The following is a 17,868-nucleotide window of genomic DNA, read 5'->3' on the forward strand; positions in this document are numbered from 1 at the left end:
TCCCATCAGAATTCAGGGTTATTCTCAGCGCTGCTTCTGCAGAGAATATGTTAGTTACGCTGTGTGTGTCTCATTAATAAAAGCCCCCAGCTACAAGTAAAAAGGAACTATAATACATAAAGCAAGCAATACATAAAGAGTTAAAGGGTTAAGTTTTGAGGATGGTCACCAAAAAAACCTTGTAAAATAAAAGATGAAACCATTATTCAACTACAGTAGAAAATGATCATATAGCAGTGAAGAGGAAATTACTTGTCACAGGAAATGAAGTCATGCTCCTCTTAAAAAGGATCTCTTGCAATTTATTTAAGTTTGACTAACACGATATTTCAATAGTGTCCTAGTGAAGATTTAAGAGTGAAAATCTTAAGCAATAGAAAAGGATTTTTTTTTTTTGATTTGTTACTTAATTATCCATGATTATTTAATGTTCAGTATTTTCAGGGCTTTTTAATAAAATTTGATGAATAATCTTAAAGTCCCCCCTCCACTCCAAAAATGTTTTTCTTCTTGTTCAAAAGCATTGACATAGAATATCATGTTAGTTCATCCTGAGGGAGTTTTTAATTAGTAACTAGTAAATTAAAAGAGCACAGTCATCAAAATCACCAAAAAAAAAAAAAAAAATCATTAAAAAAAAAAAGCATGACAAGTGCTTTAATTGATATTATTTTTATTTGTTTTTACATTTTGTACAATGTGAAAAACATACACAAAACAGACACTGAATCACAGGAAGTCAGTAAGGAGGGATCAGAAGTAAAAGTTCAACAGATATCACTGCGTGTCAGTAGCCTCAAACAGTACTGTATGGAGGTCTTTGATAATTACTGAAAGTAGCATAGTAGCACATGAATCTAACATGTAAGCTTTGTTGTGAGTTTGTGCTGTACAGTGGCCAGATGTGAGTTGGTTGTCAGTTGTAAGATTAAACACCAGTGAAGCCGGCATGCAGAAAATCATATGCTGATATCGAAGTTGTGCCTGTGATATTGGTGAATGGCAATCAAACAGATCAACACTTTGTGATGAATCAGGAAGGCAAAGAATAATTAAAAAAAGATTTCTAATATTCCAATATCAAAAACATTGACATCAGTAACAACCCTCATCAGCATGCAAATGTTTCCATTACCCCTCAGTCCCTATAAAACTTTAAACATTGCATATTCTGCATTGCAGTAACTTATTTTTTCTCTAGAGAAGTTTAACTATTCATCCAATCTACGAGCAGGCGATAAAGAGTCACAATGACAGCATGGCACTCGTGAGAGGTTGTGACAAAAAAAGTTAAATCAGCATGAGAGCATGACAACTTTTTTTTTTAAAACCTTTACACAGCTCACTCGCTGCCTGAACAAGTGCTTCTATGAAATGGTTTAATGATAAATCCACAAAAACAAATGCCAGCCAAAAAAAACAAAAAAAAAAACAAGTACACATGAGCCAAATATAAATACACAGCTGATTACACAATCAACACAAACGTAACTGTAGAGAGAGAAAAGAAACGATTCTGCATTACTCAGTGTGCTCTTTGTGCTGCAGTCCTGTGTGTTGTGTCTAATGTTTCAGAGCGTTATATCCTCTGAACTGGCCGTGTGACAGTTACTGAGCCACGTGCTGCGTTTACGTCATGTACAGGTTTAGTTAACTGGTTTTTCTGCAGTACAGTCACAGCTACAGGACTAGATGAATCTGGAACTTGTCATTAGTGAGGATGCAAGGCACTAAAGTGTTCCTCATGTTTACAGGTTAGAGTGCGTGTGCATGTCGAATAGGTTACCACAAGCGTACTCTAGTGACTGAGCATCACGTGAAAGCATTTACCTCACATTAACATATATACAATAAAATAGAAAAGGTGGGGGGACAAAGGAAAAGGGTGGGGTGGGGTGGGGGGGGGGCAGGGCAGTTATAGATAGAAGAGCTTAACAGCAGGATCGCTCCTGCGTTGTGAGTAGGATACCGATAACAACAACCCTGCAATTGCACTTTTTATATTCCTTTAACTACATGTTGTTTAACAACCTTTAATAATAATTACAGTGAAACAACATCAAAATCTGATGGCTGAATACAGGTCCATAAAGAACATTTGTTTGTTTTTATTAAATATACGCATACAAAAACAGACCACAGAGAGAGAGAGAGAGAGAACCCCAGACACTTGTGATTCGGGAGGTGACGACTAAATGTTATGAGCTGAGATATTTTGTGGCTTGACGTATCTAACAACCTGGTCATTTGTGTGCTGTACACCATCTGTGTAAACATCCGGGACAGAGTCCGAGACCTTCCACAAACACTAAATCCTACAAACTATTTCGTCTTATATGATATGATAAGCAGATTCTGAACTGCCAGCATCTAATAATGAACTACTGAGTGAATGGTTTATGTGTCAAGTTGGGATTCTTTACAAGATTTTATTCTTGTGTAAAAAAAACAAAACAAAACAAAACAAAAAAAATCACCCTGCAAACACCCTCTACTCAGATTGTGATTTACAGCAGCATCACCTCTTCAATCCAAACTCCTAATGGTGGTCAACACCAGGACAATGCTTTTTATGTGGCAGATCCACTGGCTTATGTCAGATGTGAAGGAGAAATCCGTATGATATTAAATCTGTGTGGATAAACAACTCAAATCACAATGACACCAGACTCTCACAGAGACATAAATATGCTAAACATGGAATCATAACCCAGTGAGGAAACATCTATGTACAAAGTCAATGTTTAAATGTGTTTGGGGATTAAGGCCACAGTTACAAGGGACAGTTTATCTTTTCTTTGCCATTATTGCATTTTACTTAATAGGTAGCCACTGGGATGTATTCATACTGCAACCTGATCCATAACACTCCTGCCTAACTTACTTTGTCTTTCTTCTCCTAACACTCGCTGTCTTACTTCACCAGTCACACTTCACTATTCCTCTTTCTGTACATTCTCCCCTCTCTGAGACTTAACATATCATCCCATCTCAACCAGGTCGATGTTTAGTCAAGTTTATGTGCACTGTGTGTCTGTTACGGTGTAATGGTGGTCAGTCAAACTGTTTCAGTCCAAGCTCGGATTTAAGTCAGGACCAGTAAGGATGTGAACCAGAATCCCTCCTACCTTCTCCTCTCCAAAAGGAATGACAAAATTGCAACATCTGCTCTCAAAAAAAGACATCTTTGGCTGCTGTTGGTTATGCCTTTGGGTTGTTACATCGCCAGACACAACCAACCAACTCATCACAGCTCGATTCCACAGCTAATGGCAAGCTAAGTGTGAGACTCTCATGCTGTGGATGTGTATTGCACTCTCCCTCCAATTGCCAGACAGATTTCGTTCTGCCTGAGAGGACTTGAACCACACAGGTCAACTCTATGACAGAATAACACATAATAATAATAAAAGTTGAAATAAAAATAAAAAGCACGATAACCAGCAAACTGCAAAGAGAGCTAGTGGTTCTTGTTCAACGACTTGTCTGCCCTCTCTGCCCTGTGTGGCCCCTCCGTCTCAGCCTGGACCAGGGCTTGGACTGGGCTACGTAGGCCTCAGGTTTGATCCTCCGGGGCTGACTGATTTCTGGGGGGCTGGCGTGGTTCCCATATGGTAGCCTTGGTGCAGGGACACTGAGGCTGTTGTAGGCGGCTGGTACTGTGTTAGTGGCTGTGCCGGGTTAAGCATGTTGACCGGGCACGTGCCTGTGGGTCCTGCCCACTGAGGAGCGCTGTACGGGGCTGAGGCGTACCCAAACCCCGGGGCGACTGGGCCCAGAGAGCCTTTACGAGGCCCAAGAGGGACGGAGGGATTGGCAGGGTTGGGGAGGTGAGTGGCGGTGGTAGTGGTGGTGCTGGAAGGATTGGGAAGTGTTGGGCAGAGGTAGCCTGGAGCTGAGAATTTACGGCCCATGTTGGCTGGAGGAATAATCTGTCATAGAGAAAAATTATGGATGTTACTACTGTGTATACAAGATTGTTTTATGTGGTTTACAAAAACATACGTATCATATATGACAACACCATTTGCTTACATCATGTGCTGCCTGTGGTCCAGTTTTAGGACCTCTCTTGCACTGGGAGAGGTTGATGGCATCTCTGGCCCAATTATCCACCAGTTTGTGCAGGTCATCGGTGAAGGTGCCCTTGCCCTTCTGGGTGTGAGAGGCAGAGGGGGTGGGTCCGGTCGCCTGGGTCAGAGAAGTAGAGTGGTTCTGGCAGTGGCCTGAACCATTTGTGGAGCTGGTCCCGCTTACTCCTGGGAATACAGAAAAGAGAGGTGAGATGGGAAACAGGAAATAAATTCCGCCTGGTCGCTCGGTGCGGCAAGATGAAGTGTTTGCACATACCTGTGGAGCAACTACTGAGAATGGGCATGGATGGAGAGGATTTGAGCTGTTGTAAAGATGACTTGCCACTTGATTGTGAAGCCTCTGTTGCTGATGGTGAACTTTGCTTTGGAGACGACTCTGAACCATGAAGACTCTGAGCTGAGGACGGAGATCCTGAATACATGAGCAGAGCACACAAAAATTAAAATGGTTAAGAAGGTACATAAAACTTTAAAAAACTGAAGTATTGACCTCAAAGTGGACAAAACGTTGAAAAGCCAGTTCACTGTCCTTACCCGAGTGTACAGGGCTGGGCTGTCCACTACTGCGAGCGGATTTGTGGCTTTTGCTTTTAAGCCTACGTCGACCTCCAGCCATGGCCACAGCAGGAGAAAAGACAGAGGGAGGAGGTGCTTTTCCCATCCGTGTGAACAGGGACTCTATCTCCTCTTTCTGACGACTCTGCAAGGCCTGAATCTCCAACATGTGTCTGTGAGCGAGAAAGCAAAGGTAGAAAAATAGTCATGTTGAAAACACTTGTACCGTAAATGTGAAGTAACATTCATAAGGAGAAATGAAGGTAGCATCAAATAGGATTGTGAACATGTGACATACTTTTCTCTGAGACGGCTGATTTCTTTCTGCAGAGCTTCGTCGTCAGTCTCAGAGTCATCGTCATTGTCACTACTGTAATGGGTATGTGCATTATGAGGGTCGGAGGTTGAGGATGAGGGCCCGTTCTGCATACTGGAGCCTTGTGACGGGCCGGAGGCTGCTGCTGGGGCTGGGGTCACTGAGGTAAATTTAACACATGATGTCAATTACTGGCCTGGACTAAGTTAAACTGGAGACCTTAAACAATTTAAAAATGTATCCTCAACATCTCGTGCACAGGATTAACAGTCTTTGTTTCATGCCACTGACCAAATAAAAGGATTATAAGGAAATGAATGAAACATATTGGATCTTCCAGCTCAGTAGCAGATGAGACTACTGAATTTGCTATTTAAAAAATGACATCAAAGTTCTTAATAATTTCCACTACGGTCTCTGCAATAGGCAGCAAAGACGACGCCTTCACACAGTTTTCTGGAGAAATCTCTGAGTGCATTATTGTGATTATACCGTGGCCACAAATCAAAGCTGTGATAAAATCGTCATTTTATTTTTAAAACATTTGTAACGTTTCTTTTAGCCAGATCGGTTACAGTGAAATAACTGGTAAAATACCGTGGAATATCATTTTGTACGGTTGTCAGAACAGTACAGTATAGAAGGACCCTGTTTAACATTAGTCCCTGATAAAGAGGGCCTTTCACTAGTTTATCAAAGCTAGCTTCTGCGGACTGTGCACCTGATACACACCTGTGACTGAAAAGCGTCCCACTTTAGAGCCAGTTGTTTGCCCAGATGTTGCATTAGTGCTTGTGGAAACTTGGAAGCGCCCTATGGTGGTGGGCTGACTGGCAGGACCAGTAGAGACAGATGAGGCTCCATTTACAGTGTCAGATTTACAGACTCCTCTGGACAGAGAGGATGACCGGTGGAGAGTATTTTCTGGACTTGAGGGGGAGGAGGAAGAGGAAGAAGATGAGGAGGAAGAAGAGGTAGAGGACGGTGGGTGGGAAGAAGAGGAGACAATGCTGGGGGGACCTGGAACACTGCTTGATGTCCCATCACCAGCAACGGACACCTGAGCACAGAGAGGAGGGATTTTTAATGACCTGCGCTCAAGGTTTAAGAGGTTTAACCACATTCATTTTAAGCTGCGACTATTATAAACCTACTTGGAAACGTCCCAGAGTGAAACCTGCTGCTGGAGGCTGGACTCTGTTACCTCCCTGAACAGTCTCTGGGCTCAGAGCTCTCCTCAACTGGGCATCCAAATTACCCAGGGGTTGCTGTGACTGTGGAGTCAAACAAACAGAATAAAATCAACAATCTAAGTAGTACATAAGTACACCTTCAACACATCTGGTAAAAACCTGCAGAAGTAAAAGGGCAGGTAGTATTACAGGGACACAGCAGATCTCACCTGATTTGGTCCAGGAAATGGGGGCACAAGGTCGGAGGAAGGTGTAGCAGCTTGGTCAAAACCAGTGGGTAAAGTCTAAAAAAATATAACAAAGAACTTATTATTATTATTGTAATAAACAGCATTTTGGGATTACTCTTAGATCCTAGATATGTCTCTCACCTGTGCCCTGGGCTTAGTTGGGGGAGTCTGGGCATGTCCTGCTGGGGTAATCCCCTGTCCTGAGGTGGTTGTGGGGCCCAGGACACCTTGTACCCCAGACGTGAGGGGAAGGTTAGATGGAGGTACCAGAGCTACTCCAGGTGGAGGGGAAGAAGTTCCAGTGGGAGGTGAGGAGGTCCCTGTGTTCTGTCCAGGATCCAGTGATGCAGAGGAGGAAGCAGAGCTCTGGTCTTTAAAGAGGGAGCGTAGCTTTTTATCTAGGGCTTCGATATCATCTCTGCCAGTGGCTTTGGTCTGCAGCTCAGCCCCTTCTGACTCCCCTGGCTGTGGCTGGCTCTGACTGGGTAACGAGGTGGGAGGTGCAGGTTGAGCAGAAATGGGAACAGGCGGACACTGGGAGGTTGTGTGCTGTGGTGCATGGATGGATGAATTCATAGGCTGAGAGGATGAAGCGGCACTATTAAAAGGCTGCGAAGGCTCTGAAGCAGGGACAGAGACAGTATTACTGAATGTAGCAACAGAGGATACAGAACTACCGCTCAGCTGAGGCCCTGGTGCTGCAGGGACAGAGGTCTGCACAGCTGGAGGAGAAATGGAGGAAGATGAGGGAGGGATGCTGACAGTTGGTGCAATCTGTGAGGGGGCAGTTTCATGAGAAGACTGGCATGGTAGACAGGGTTCACTGGGGACAGGAGCTGGAATTTGGGACTGAGATGATATGGGCGGAGGGGAAACCCTCCCAGTTGAAGGAGGTGGTGAGGGTGTTGCAGTCGATGTGAGAGACACAGCAGGAAAATTAGTGCCAGTGGTGGAAGCTACAGCTTCTGGAGGAGCCAGAACACTGTTAGAGTTTGGGCCGAGTACAGCCTCAGTGGACGGGACAGTGCCTGGTTCTTGATCAGCAGTGGGAAGATCAATGGTGTTGCCTCTTTCTACACGAGCCTGCTTCACTTTATTGAAAGCCTGCTGTAGAATCCCAGATGGAGCAGACAGGGAAAGGCCCAATGTCATAGGAGCCCCTAGAAATAATTGAGAATAAGTCATTTAATTAAAATAATCAATGGAAATTGACAAAAATGTGGAGAAATCTGAGCACTCTGAGAAGCAAAACCCAGCTAATGTGATCAGTTGACTAATATACTGCATAACAAAGAAAACAGTTTATTATTCTCTAATTCTCTTTTTATTGTCTTGTTTTAGAAAATATCACCAGCCAGAGTTAAACGTTTTGACAATGGAACTGGTCAGAGGGTCAATAACACTTAAGGACCCCAAACAAATGACATGTTTTCAATTCCTGTTTATTTCCATGCATAATCAAATGTATTACTCTGAACAACCAAACTCTACATAGGAGTTACAAATATATACTTAAAATGTTTAAATTCAGTTTCAGACTCTAAGTTAAAAATAACACTATTGATGGAGCTGTGAGGGGTTTAATGTCAGAAACTACATTTCTGTGGTGTTGCTGCCACATCATATATCATCAGTGCACTATAAATTGCTGCTGTATTCTTATTGTTGTGTCGCTGCTTCATTGGTTATCTAAGCAGTCTATATACAGTCTTCAGTTCTCTCACCTGGGGCAGGTTCATCTCCAAAGGAGGTATTAGCAGAAGGAGGGCCAAAGAACTGTTCCCTAAGACGGGACTCCGGCACTGGGCTGACTATGAACCTTCGTCCTGCCGAATGCACCACCTGGGCTGCAGTGTTGGGATTAATGCCTGAGGAAATAGTCAAAAGAAAGTCAGAAGTGAGGCAGGAGTTGGACTTCAGAAAATGAATAACTGGGAATTAAGTATTGTATGTGTGGCTGGCTGATTACCTGGCAGCATGGGAACAGAAAGCTCAGGCTGTTGCTGAAGATCAATCATCTGTGGAGAGATCGAATTTAGGTAAGTCTTCGGGTTCGGGTGAGGATTGAAATTGACAGTATGAATATTTGGCTAATAAAAAGGTACTGCGTAGTAAAGTAATACCTGGGGAAAGCCTTCCTTCATGCCCTCTCCTTTCTCATCAGCCATTTCTATGACTTCACGGACCTGCTCGATGAAGGACTCTCGCTCACTTTCCAAGATGAACTCACTCGAAACCTGAAACATAAAGCAAAAGTTCAACTACTGTATCTAAACTACATATACTGTGAGAAAACTCCACACACCAGCTCAATAATTGTGACAAGCACTGTTGAGGTTGAGGCTACAGATATTTAATAGTAGGAATTTAGTTTTATGTGTCCTTTGCTATTGTTTTTTGTTCATTTACAGTGAGCTGTCACTGGATTGTCAGTTGTGAATTCAAAGGTACTTCATGAATGGTAGACATGCAACAATTTATGCATGAATTTGAGTGTATATGATACACATATGTAGAGTCTCTATGAATTGTGGTTTTGTTTAGAGAAGAGAGTCACTGTTACCATGATTTGTGCAATTTCCTCTGGATTATCACCATCAAGGTCAAATTTGAAGGTCACCATCTTCCTGTTGTGCGTTTCCAGCTGACATTCTGCTACTCTGTCGCCCACATTAGAGATCTGCAAAAGATTCATTCAGGTTAAAAAGGTTTCATCAAAAAAAGAGTTCAAGAAAGAATATAAATGAACTTATCAGTTCAGATCCGTACACTGAGAACATTCAGTTTAGCCTTTGCAGTCTTGTCATGGCGGGAGCGACTGCGGACGGATCGTCGCTGGTGGCGCTTTAGTGAGCGCCCCTCATGACGGCCTCCTGATGTAGAATTTCCATCATTGCCGTCACTAAGACCTGAAGCTGCATCTGACAGGCAGCTGAAAGAGACGAGGATCCATGAGAAACATTCTGACAAGATGTTTTTGTTACAAAATCTGACATTTTAATCAAGTTCTTTCTCACCTTTCCACAGGTGGAGGCACCAAAGCTGCAGAGCCTGGCTGCTCAACTGGCGTGGACTGAGGAACACTCACAGGGGCCTGAAACACAGAAAACTTTCATGAATAAATCACTTCATATCAAAACCAAATCGCAAAATGGAAAGTCCTACTGTTTGTGCATTACTAATTTGAAATGATTTAGGAATGTACATAGTTAACCTTTGAATCTTTATATGTCATTGCATACTCATTAAATTTGACTTTTAACCATTTATGTTGATAAAACATTTACAGAAAATATAATGGTTAAAAATCAAACCATCCACCAGATGGAGCTGTTTAACCTGGTGAGATGTTGATGGTTGTATCTGAGTACTACAGGTGCGGCCATTACTCAGCTCTCAGACAGAGTGTAAATATTGCTGTACAATGGAGTTTTCATTTCATTTCCTCCAGAATGTGGCCATGTTTCTCTGTTTATACATGTTTATATAAACTACTGCTGTTCTATCAATTTCAAGTTTCAATAAACTGTGATTTTTGTAACTGATAACAGATTATGTCTACTGGGGTAGTGTTTCATGGAGGACTTAAAGGTCCAAGTAAAACCTTTGAGCTGTTTTGATCTGAAGAGCCAGAATGATGTGAAACTGATGACATAGCGTTTTGGTCAAATATTAACAGTCTTCAACACAAACACTGTTCTATGCTCTTATATGTTGGTGTGTGGTGGTGGGAATGTGGGTGGGAAAAAAAAAACCTTATTGTCCTCCTTATGTTACTTGTATGTTTGTTGGTGCTCTATGATGAAATGTATGTAAAGGGTTGTGTTTTATTTAACATAAAACAATGAAAAAAAGATTTAAAATGTGAATACTTGACTCTTCATGTTTTGGGAGGAAAGCACACATAGTTCAAGGAACACGGACAGAGTAAAAAGGACCAAATGCTTCACACCTGACCCACATACACACACACACACACATAAATTTATGTGGTGCACTGAGTACCTGCAGTACAGAGAGGCACGAGGCCTGATAGAGGAAGTATAGGTGCTCTGCGTTGAGTGGAGGAGACAGGATAGGACTTGGATCATTGGCCCAAGACTAATAGTCATGCAGGAATAAGCAGCATGCAGAGGGGAGGTGAAAGAAAACAGTGGAAAGCCATGGTAATGAGAATAGTGTGTCCAGAGAAAAGGACAGAGATTTAGAAGAACTGCACATATAAAATGGACAGCATGAAATTCACACTGTAGTATGGTAAAGAGAGGAACTAATGAGTTAAACACATATATACTGTATGTCAGTGTGTGTCTGAAATTATGAGCAGGGTAGGTGTGTGTCACCTGTAGCTGTTGAGCTCCAGTCTGTGCCTGTGGTAGAGCGGGGCTCTGAAGAGAAGTGCTGCTCTCTGGCTGTTGCTGTTGCTGAGGAGGAGATGACTGAGAGGATGGGGGTATCATCACCTGCTGGGTGGGCATCTATATGAAAAGAGATAAAAATGGAGAGGCAGAAACAGGCTAAAATCAGATGGGTAAGAGGTTGAGATAAAAACACATTCCTACTGGTATTCAAGCTACTTCCTGAAAACGCAGTTTCTTTCTTATCTAAAAGCTTCCATTTATTTATTTTGGCTCTTCTCCAAAGCCACATGCACTTACCTGTTGGATAACATAGTTACATAAATCAGACCCTCTATCTATTTGACAGTATAAGGTGGCAAGTCATTGAACATCTAACGACCACTTTAGAGACATGTATATAGTTGTGTCCATCTAAACTGTACTTGCAAGGTTTCAAAAACTATTGTCTCGTTTATTTGCATGCCATAAATTTCATTTTTTGAAATCCTACTACAACTAAGTCAAAACTTACCAAACATCTGTGAAAACTGACCACAAACACAGAGTCTACCACACAGACCAATATAAAACTTTACGTTAACTTTCTTCCCCAGAACATCTGAAAGGCTGTGGGTGTATTTAAAAGTGGTAACAGCAAAATGGGACATTTTATCTACCTGAGGGGGAAGCGATGGTTTGTAGTAAACTCCGTACTATAAGAAACAAAACATAACACAGGGTAAGAGTGGGAAAGTTGATAATGAAAAGAAAAGACAAGCAAACCTAGGAAAATAGAACAGACAGGAAAACTAGGCTTTGGGGATTCAGAAGACTCCGCAGCTTTGACACAGCCGCCTGAAGCAGAGTATATAGACGGTTAATTTAACACCATCTGAAAATCTTGTTTTTGCTGATTTTGAGTAGTTAAAGTCCTCACTTTACTGCAGTGATAAAGAAGTGTACTCAGGGTGTGTTCAGTAAACCCTGACATTACTATCATATATACACAAGTGTGTTGTTAGGTGCAACAGATTTGAAACTTAATCACAACAGGTCAGTGAAACAAGGCTTCTCAGCTTGGTGTTAAGTTACTCTTAAGACATTAGAACATGTAGTATGACGTAAGTATACCTGCTGAGGTGCCACTGGAACAGACTGGCTGCCGGGCACAACAGGGATAACTTCAGGCTTCACACCTTGCATTTGGGGTTGAACCTTATGAAACACAGAGAGAAAACAGCGTATGTGGTTAAAAATTAGGCAAAGTAGAAAGTAAAAAGTAAACTAATGAAGGATCATTATATATATATATATATATATATATATACACACACACACACACACACGCATAATTCTGAGCATATACCAAAGGGAAATCATCTCTTTAATTCAGCACAGTGGATCATATTCTATATTAAACATGACTCACCACTGACAACTGCTGCTGTTGATTTTGGTCATTTTGTGTCTGAGGGCATGACACCTGGGGCTGAAGCTGCTGACCGGGAGGGTTACTGTAGGACATTTCAGGCTGAACAGGCTGGGCCTCGGAAGAACCGTGCTGTCTGTCTCCCATGTGAGTGACTGTAAGAGGGGGACAAGAGGGTTAGTTATGTGAAAAACACCCAAACCATTTTATTATCATGCATGAGCTGTAAGTATATCAGGCCATAAATCATCTTTGATAGATACCTCCTCCAGCATGCTGCAGCTGTTGGTGTAGGTCAGCTTCAGGTTCCTCTGACTCTGGTTGGATGGTAACCACACTCTGACCCTGAACTGGAACTGGGACTGGGACTTGCCCAGCTGACTGGGGGACATAAGGGACCCCCTGTGCCATGCCAGTCAGCTGGGTTGACTGGGGAGTGTTGTAGTTAGTGCTCTGAATGCTCTGCTGAGATGTAGGCTGGGCAGACATCTGTGTGCTGTGTTGGTTTGGTTGTGGAGAGACATAAGATGCAGGCTGTGGCACCGGCTGAGACATCTCCGTGCTAGTTTGTTGGCCTGGTTGCTGTGCTGGCGGTAACTGAATCTGTTGTTCTTCTTCTAGCCTTCTCTTCTCCTGTTCTTCTCTGACCTTCAAGACAATCAGTGCCAAATGTATTAAAATCCTTCAAGAGAGCATCAATGGGCAACATCTGATCACAGCACAATTACATACATCATATGGCTGCATTAAGAATTTCAGCAACGCACCTAAGCAGACAGTACACATAAAAACATTGGATGCAATATGGCGAGTAAGGACACACCTGCTGCCGTTGTGCTCTCTTGCGACTGATCAGAGACACCCTGTCCTTGATGGCCTTAGCTATGGTCTTGTGGTCACCTTCGCATATATAACCAGACTCAACCTAAAGCACAGGGACATGATGTACAATTCAGCAATAAACTTTTCAAACATTGTGGTAACTAACCCTTTTAATCAATCGACATACACTCTTCACCAGTGATGGAATTAATAAAGTGTTTTTAAAGACATAAGTCTAATGACTATAGCATTAAAAGTTAAAGTCACCATTTCCTGAGCCACATCCTCTGGGACGTCTTTGCTGAGGTCAAAGGAGAACTCAATAGCTTCGTTGTCTTTGTACTTCCCCTTGAGCTTCTTCACATCCTCAATTCTGAGCCACAGCTTGATAGCTTCCATCTCTCCATCATCCTCCTCTGCCAACTCCACACGCACCCCTGTGTCTTCCTGGAAGAAGGCATGGTTCAGAAGGTCCTTGATCGAGTACCTAAATAGACAGAAACAAGCGGTAAGCAAACGGAAGACATAAAATGTGTATGTTCGGGGAGAGCTTGACCACCCTAAATTTGTAAACATGTGCTCTTCTTAAGTTAGAGACCTCTCATCCTTGTTCTGGCGAATACATCCCTCGATGATCTCCTTCACTTCAGGAATGGCCACCTTGTCAAAGCTGCCTGGCTTCACCCCCTATAGGAAACACAGAACACTGAATGAGAATAGTTCTCATCTCATCTATTCTTTCTAAATTTTGGATACTAGCCCATACCTTGTTGTCATTTTCATCTATGTACTACTAGTATAATACTATTATATACTGTCACATTCTGAATGATTGAAATAATCACAATCTTTAACAGTAAGGTACAAAAGTACAAACTTCCTCTTTTCATTTTCATCTATAGAGCATCTCAAAAATCACAGTAAGAAGTTGGAGAAGTAGTCGCTAAAATAAAGTTATAAAGATGGTGTGCTCTTTGCCTGGTGGCATTTAAATACCGCAGAATGTCAAGTGAGGGGAATAGGAGGGCATGAGTGAATGAAGGACGGCTGATAAGAGGTGATGAATTGATCCAATAGCAACAGAAAACTGCCTGGTGCTACATAAAAATGGAGGACTGGCTGAGAGCTGAACAGCTGAGCTGACTGTAAGAACAGGAAGAATAACAGCCCATCTCCCAAAGGAATACTACTGTAAAACCAGAGCATGTGACACCACCTAAATGTAGGCTCAACACCACAACAGCACTTTGTTTCTCGAGTGAGTTGACTGTGTCTGCTGCTCTGCGGTATCAGCTATTTGTAGCTGATCAAAAGGACTGAAGAAGTCAACATCTAGCCATGTGATAAATAAAAAACCTTCGTTAAATCATGTGGAAATGACTTTAGTGAAGGTACTAGTATAAATTTCAAGGCCCATTTGGTAGATATCACTCCAGGAACAGGTTTAACCTTTTTATCTATGAGACTCTTGTAATTGCAAGAGTATGAATCATATCAGTAGGCCAGTAGGAGTTGTATGAATAAGACCAAAAATATGTGTTTCCTTCTATGACAGTTACTGCCCTCCCGGAAATGACAAAAGACTGAACTATTAGCCGTTAGGATGATAACAGGAATATGCTTGTTCAGCCTCTCAGTCATACAAAGCCTCAGGTCTACATGCTTAACCAACATAGGACATAATTCAGAAGGAAAGACAAAGGAAAAAAACAGGATGAGGTGAAGCAAAAGGGGCTTGTTTGTGTAAATAACATGTTTTCTCTTAGAGGTCCTGCAAGTTTGGGATTTGTTCAAACAGGGTAACAGGGACTGGGAAATACAGGAATGCACTTGTTGAGAGGTGAAATACAGGTTTAGAAGACAGAAATGTAAAATAAGCTTGATAAAGAAGACTCAGCAGGAATGTGACCATAGCAGGTTCAGCTATGTGAATAGAAAATTATTCCAGAATGGGACACTAGGCCTTCTTGGCACATAGGAAGAGGTGAAGGCAGGGCAGAGGAGTGACATGGAGGGTTGAATAAAAGGACTTACGCTGGTAACTCTGCGGTAGATCTGTGCAGCATTCTGGCACTCTGAGTACGGGTACTCTGAGGTGGCCATCTCCAGCATGCACATTCCAAAGGCATACACATCCACTGACTCGTCGTACTTCTCCTCATACATCTCAGGCGCCATGAACTCAGGGGTACCTTAAATCAAAACAACTATTCAGAACTCTCGAACTTCCTTACTGATTGAGTGGGCTTCTCACAACCCATTGCCCCTCTGCTCCTCTAACCCGTGAGGGGTTGAGGAAGAGGAGGATGAGAAGAGTGACCAGCCTGTTGACGTCTCCTGGGGTAGAACCTGTGAGGTGAAAGTTGGAAGAGAGAGAAAAAAAGAAAAGGGGAAGGAAAGCAAAAAAAGAGACAGAAAACAAAAAAGGAGGGAGAAGCTGGACTCAGTTAGACTGTTGAGAAGAAGGCACGTGTTTGTCTGTGTAAGACCTTCACATGTTGAGATATAAAGAATGTGACTGAGGTAGCCAATGTGCAGAACACACTTGTGAGCCAAAATGAGTTATTTGCCATGTTTGACATTAGCTTTAAATAAGGCACTTAGGAATAGTACATAGGCCAAAATACAGTGGAATGTTAAAAGGGACGCCAATGATCTCTGTAAGAGAAATATGACTAGCTATGGAAGTAACTTTTGTCAAGACCTTACCTTAAAACCACATGAACATTGCTTTTTATAGTACACTCACCTTTTGAAGTCTGACTTACCATCTCTTCTTGACCTACAGGTTGAAAGTGTTACGGTCAAGGCTGAGAGAAGCAGATCCCATAGCTAGTTACTGTTCTCAGCAGTGTGTCTCTGCACATCAGCTTTGATTCATTACTTGATCATTTTTATGTTCAATCTTAGGTCTTACACAGAAAAACTCATTTGGTTATTTGAATGCAATTGTTTTTGATATTGATGTGTGTTACAGCACACTGTCAGACTTACCAGGCCCATAAAAGTTCATACTTACTCAATGACCAGCAGTACCCTATTCATTCCAAACAGCAGAATGGGGCACAGCTGAGGCTAGAGCCTACATTTTAAAAACATACCCAAGAAAAAAATGTGAAAGTAAAAAAAATAAAATAAAATAAATAAACGCAAAAGGCTGACAGAGAGAAAGTGGGGAGAGCTCCCTGGACACAAAGATGGAGCAAAAAGATTCTGCGGTCCTGCAATATTTTAAAAGACAGTAAGAGACAAACACTAGGAAAAAAAACCTGTTGAGGCAAACCCATAGAAAGAGATGTTAAACATTATGGGTATATAACTGGCAAACAGACCACATATTTCCAAACCACAGAACAAAGACCAGTCTAAGACAGAAGCAAAGGCCATACCTTTAGCCATGGCCAGGTTAGCCTGCAAGAAGGCATGACAACTATTATAATAATGATATTAATGTTTAACAGTAGGAGAAACATTAGGCTCTACTTACATTCAGTAGGTGCCTGGAAAAAAACCCTCTCTTTTTTGGAGAAACATAGAACAGAAATATTCTGTACAATGACCAAACTTGATAGAGTTGCTGTGAGTCCAAAGAGAGAAAGCCTTGTGGTTATCTGCCTAAGATTACCACAGTATTTGGCCTCCATTTGAGCTGTGGTTTGAGAGACAGCTGAAACGCTGTGGTCTGTTTTTGAACCACATCGTCAGTAAAACAAAGCAAAATACCTTCTTTATAACACCGTCATTTTCAATACAAAACATAATATCATGACCTCAGAAAAGGTACTGCCCCACAGTAGGACAGGGATCAGGAGGTAGAAATGACTTCGGAGTCGTACCTATAACACTCTTGGCAAATGATGCGCGCTTCAGTGTGGCCAGTCCCAGGTCTCCAATCTTAACGGATCCTGTTGGGCCTGTGATGAAAATGTTGTCGCACTTTAGGTCTCTATGGATGATGGGAGGAGCCCGAGTGTGAAGGAAGTGAAGCCCCTTGAGGATTTGTCTACACCAGCTCCGCAGCACTTTAATTTTCATCACCTTGAACCGCTTCAGATATCTACAAGAAAACAGGTCATCATTTTCACATCATCTGTTAAGTAGTTTACAAAGTATGCAAGGAAACACAGAGCAGTTTATATAAAGTGCAACACATATTTTGTTTTTTAAAATGTAATACAAATATGGGTTATGTTACTTATAATCAATAATCAAGATGGGCCGTTTGTCAAAATGGGGCAGTGCACACTGTATATATACGAGTACAGTATTCAAGCGTTTGTTAGCTCAACCAAGACTCACGTTTTGAGTGTGCCAGAGGTCATGAGTTCAGTAACCAGTACAATGCACTTCCTGCCTTTGGAGGGTCCCTCCCAGGAGTCGTAAAAGCGGACAATGTTGGGATGCTGTAGTCCCTTTAACATCCCTGCTTCCTCCTTAAAGCGCTGCCGCTCTGTCTTTGACAATTTACGATCCTGCAGGGGACAAAAAGGAAATATTTGAAGATTCAACACAACACAGAGGGCAGCACTATTTATAGAGGTATACAGATTAATTTAAAAAGTCAGTGAAAAGGGTCAAATGTTTGATGATCATTTGAAGATTGAAGACAGACTAGGGGAATTTGATGTATTGGTTAGCTCATCATCATACAATCACTCAAAAGTGTGACTGCATCAGGAGTGATATCTAATTCTGCCTCAATGTGTGAATTACTTATTTGTTTATTAAAAGTGTTGAAGAGGCATCAGGCTGCGTATATCTAAATGTGACAACTACCAGTCTGGGATCAGATTTCCACTTTTTAAATTCACAACCTGTATGTTTCATATTAGATAAAACACCTTTGAAAGTTCAACTAAAAAAGGTAGTGCAATATCCATTTGCTTCAG

The 17,868-nt window shown here is 42.0% G+C and overlaps 1 protein-coding gene across 4 annotated transcripts in view; it reads right to left on the minus strand.

Moving 5' to 3' along the window:
• Nucleotides 1-656: 656 nt before the first annotated feature.
• LOC137182888 (serine/threonine-protein kinase WNK1-like) overlaps nt 657-17,868 on the minus strand; it is a 29,398-nt gene continuing 12,186 nt past the window's right edge. For 3 of the 4 annotated variants that reach the window (XM_067589453.1, XM_067589454.1, XM_067589456.1), the window contains exons 3-28: nt 17,279-17,451; nt 16,816-17,036; nt 15,014-15,171; nt 13,578-13,666; nt 13,247-13,466; nt 12,981-13,082; nt 12,421-12,805; nt 12,158-12,312; nt 11,860-11,943; nt 11,406-11,441; nt 10,732-10,866; nt 9,406-9,482; nt 9,158-9,320; nt 8,952-9,068; nt 8,512-8,625; nt 8,358-8,406; nt 8,113-8,256; nt 6,530-7,548; nt 6,368-6,442; nt 6,120-6,239; nt 5,698-6,025; nt 4,948-5,125; nt 4,629-4,822; nt 4,351-4,506; nt 4,036-4,259; nt 657-3,932 (exon numbers count right to left, since the gene is read on the minus strand). In XM_067589453.1, coding sequence (XP_067445554.1) covers nt 3,546-3,932; nt 4,036-4,259; nt 4,351-4,506; nt 4,629-4,822; nt 4,948-5,125; nt 5,698-6,025; nt 6,120-6,239; nt 6,368-6,442; nt 6,530-7,548; nt 8,113-8,256; nt 8,358-8,406; nt 8,512-8,625; nt 8,952-9,068; nt 9,158-9,320; nt 9,406-9,482; nt 10,732-10,866; nt 11,406-11,441; nt 11,860-11,943; nt 12,158-12,312; nt 12,421-12,805; nt 12,981-13,082; nt 13,247-13,466; nt 13,578-13,666; nt 15,014-15,171; nt 16,816-17,036; nt 17,279-17,451 — 5,103 coding nt within the window. In that variant the 3' untranslated portion in view covers nt 657-3,545. The remainder of the gene's footprint in view (nt 3,933-4,035; nt 4,260-4,350; nt 4,507-4,628; nt 4,823-4,947; nt 5,126-5,697; nt 6,026-6,119; nt 6,240-6,367; nt 6,443-6,529; nt 7,549-8,112; nt 8,257-8,357; nt 8,407-8,511; nt 8,626-8,951; nt 9,069-9,157; nt 9,321-9,405; nt 9,483-10,731; nt 10,867-11,405; nt 11,442-11,859; nt 11,944-12,157; nt 12,313-12,420; nt 12,806-12,980; nt 13,083-13,246; nt 13,467-13,577; nt 13,667-15,013; nt 15,172-16,815; nt 17,037-17,278; nt 17,452-17,868) is intronic. The other variant, XM_067589457.1, reaches the window with a different exon arrangement.

The sequence above is a fragment of the Thunnus thynnus genome, chromosome 5 (genome assembly GCF_963924715.1).
Source record: "Thunnus thynnus chromosome 5, fThuThy2.1, whole genome shotgun sequence".
Lineage (NCBI taxonomy): Eukaryota > Metazoa > Chordata > Actinopteri > Scombriformes > Scombridae > Thunnus > Thunnus thynnus.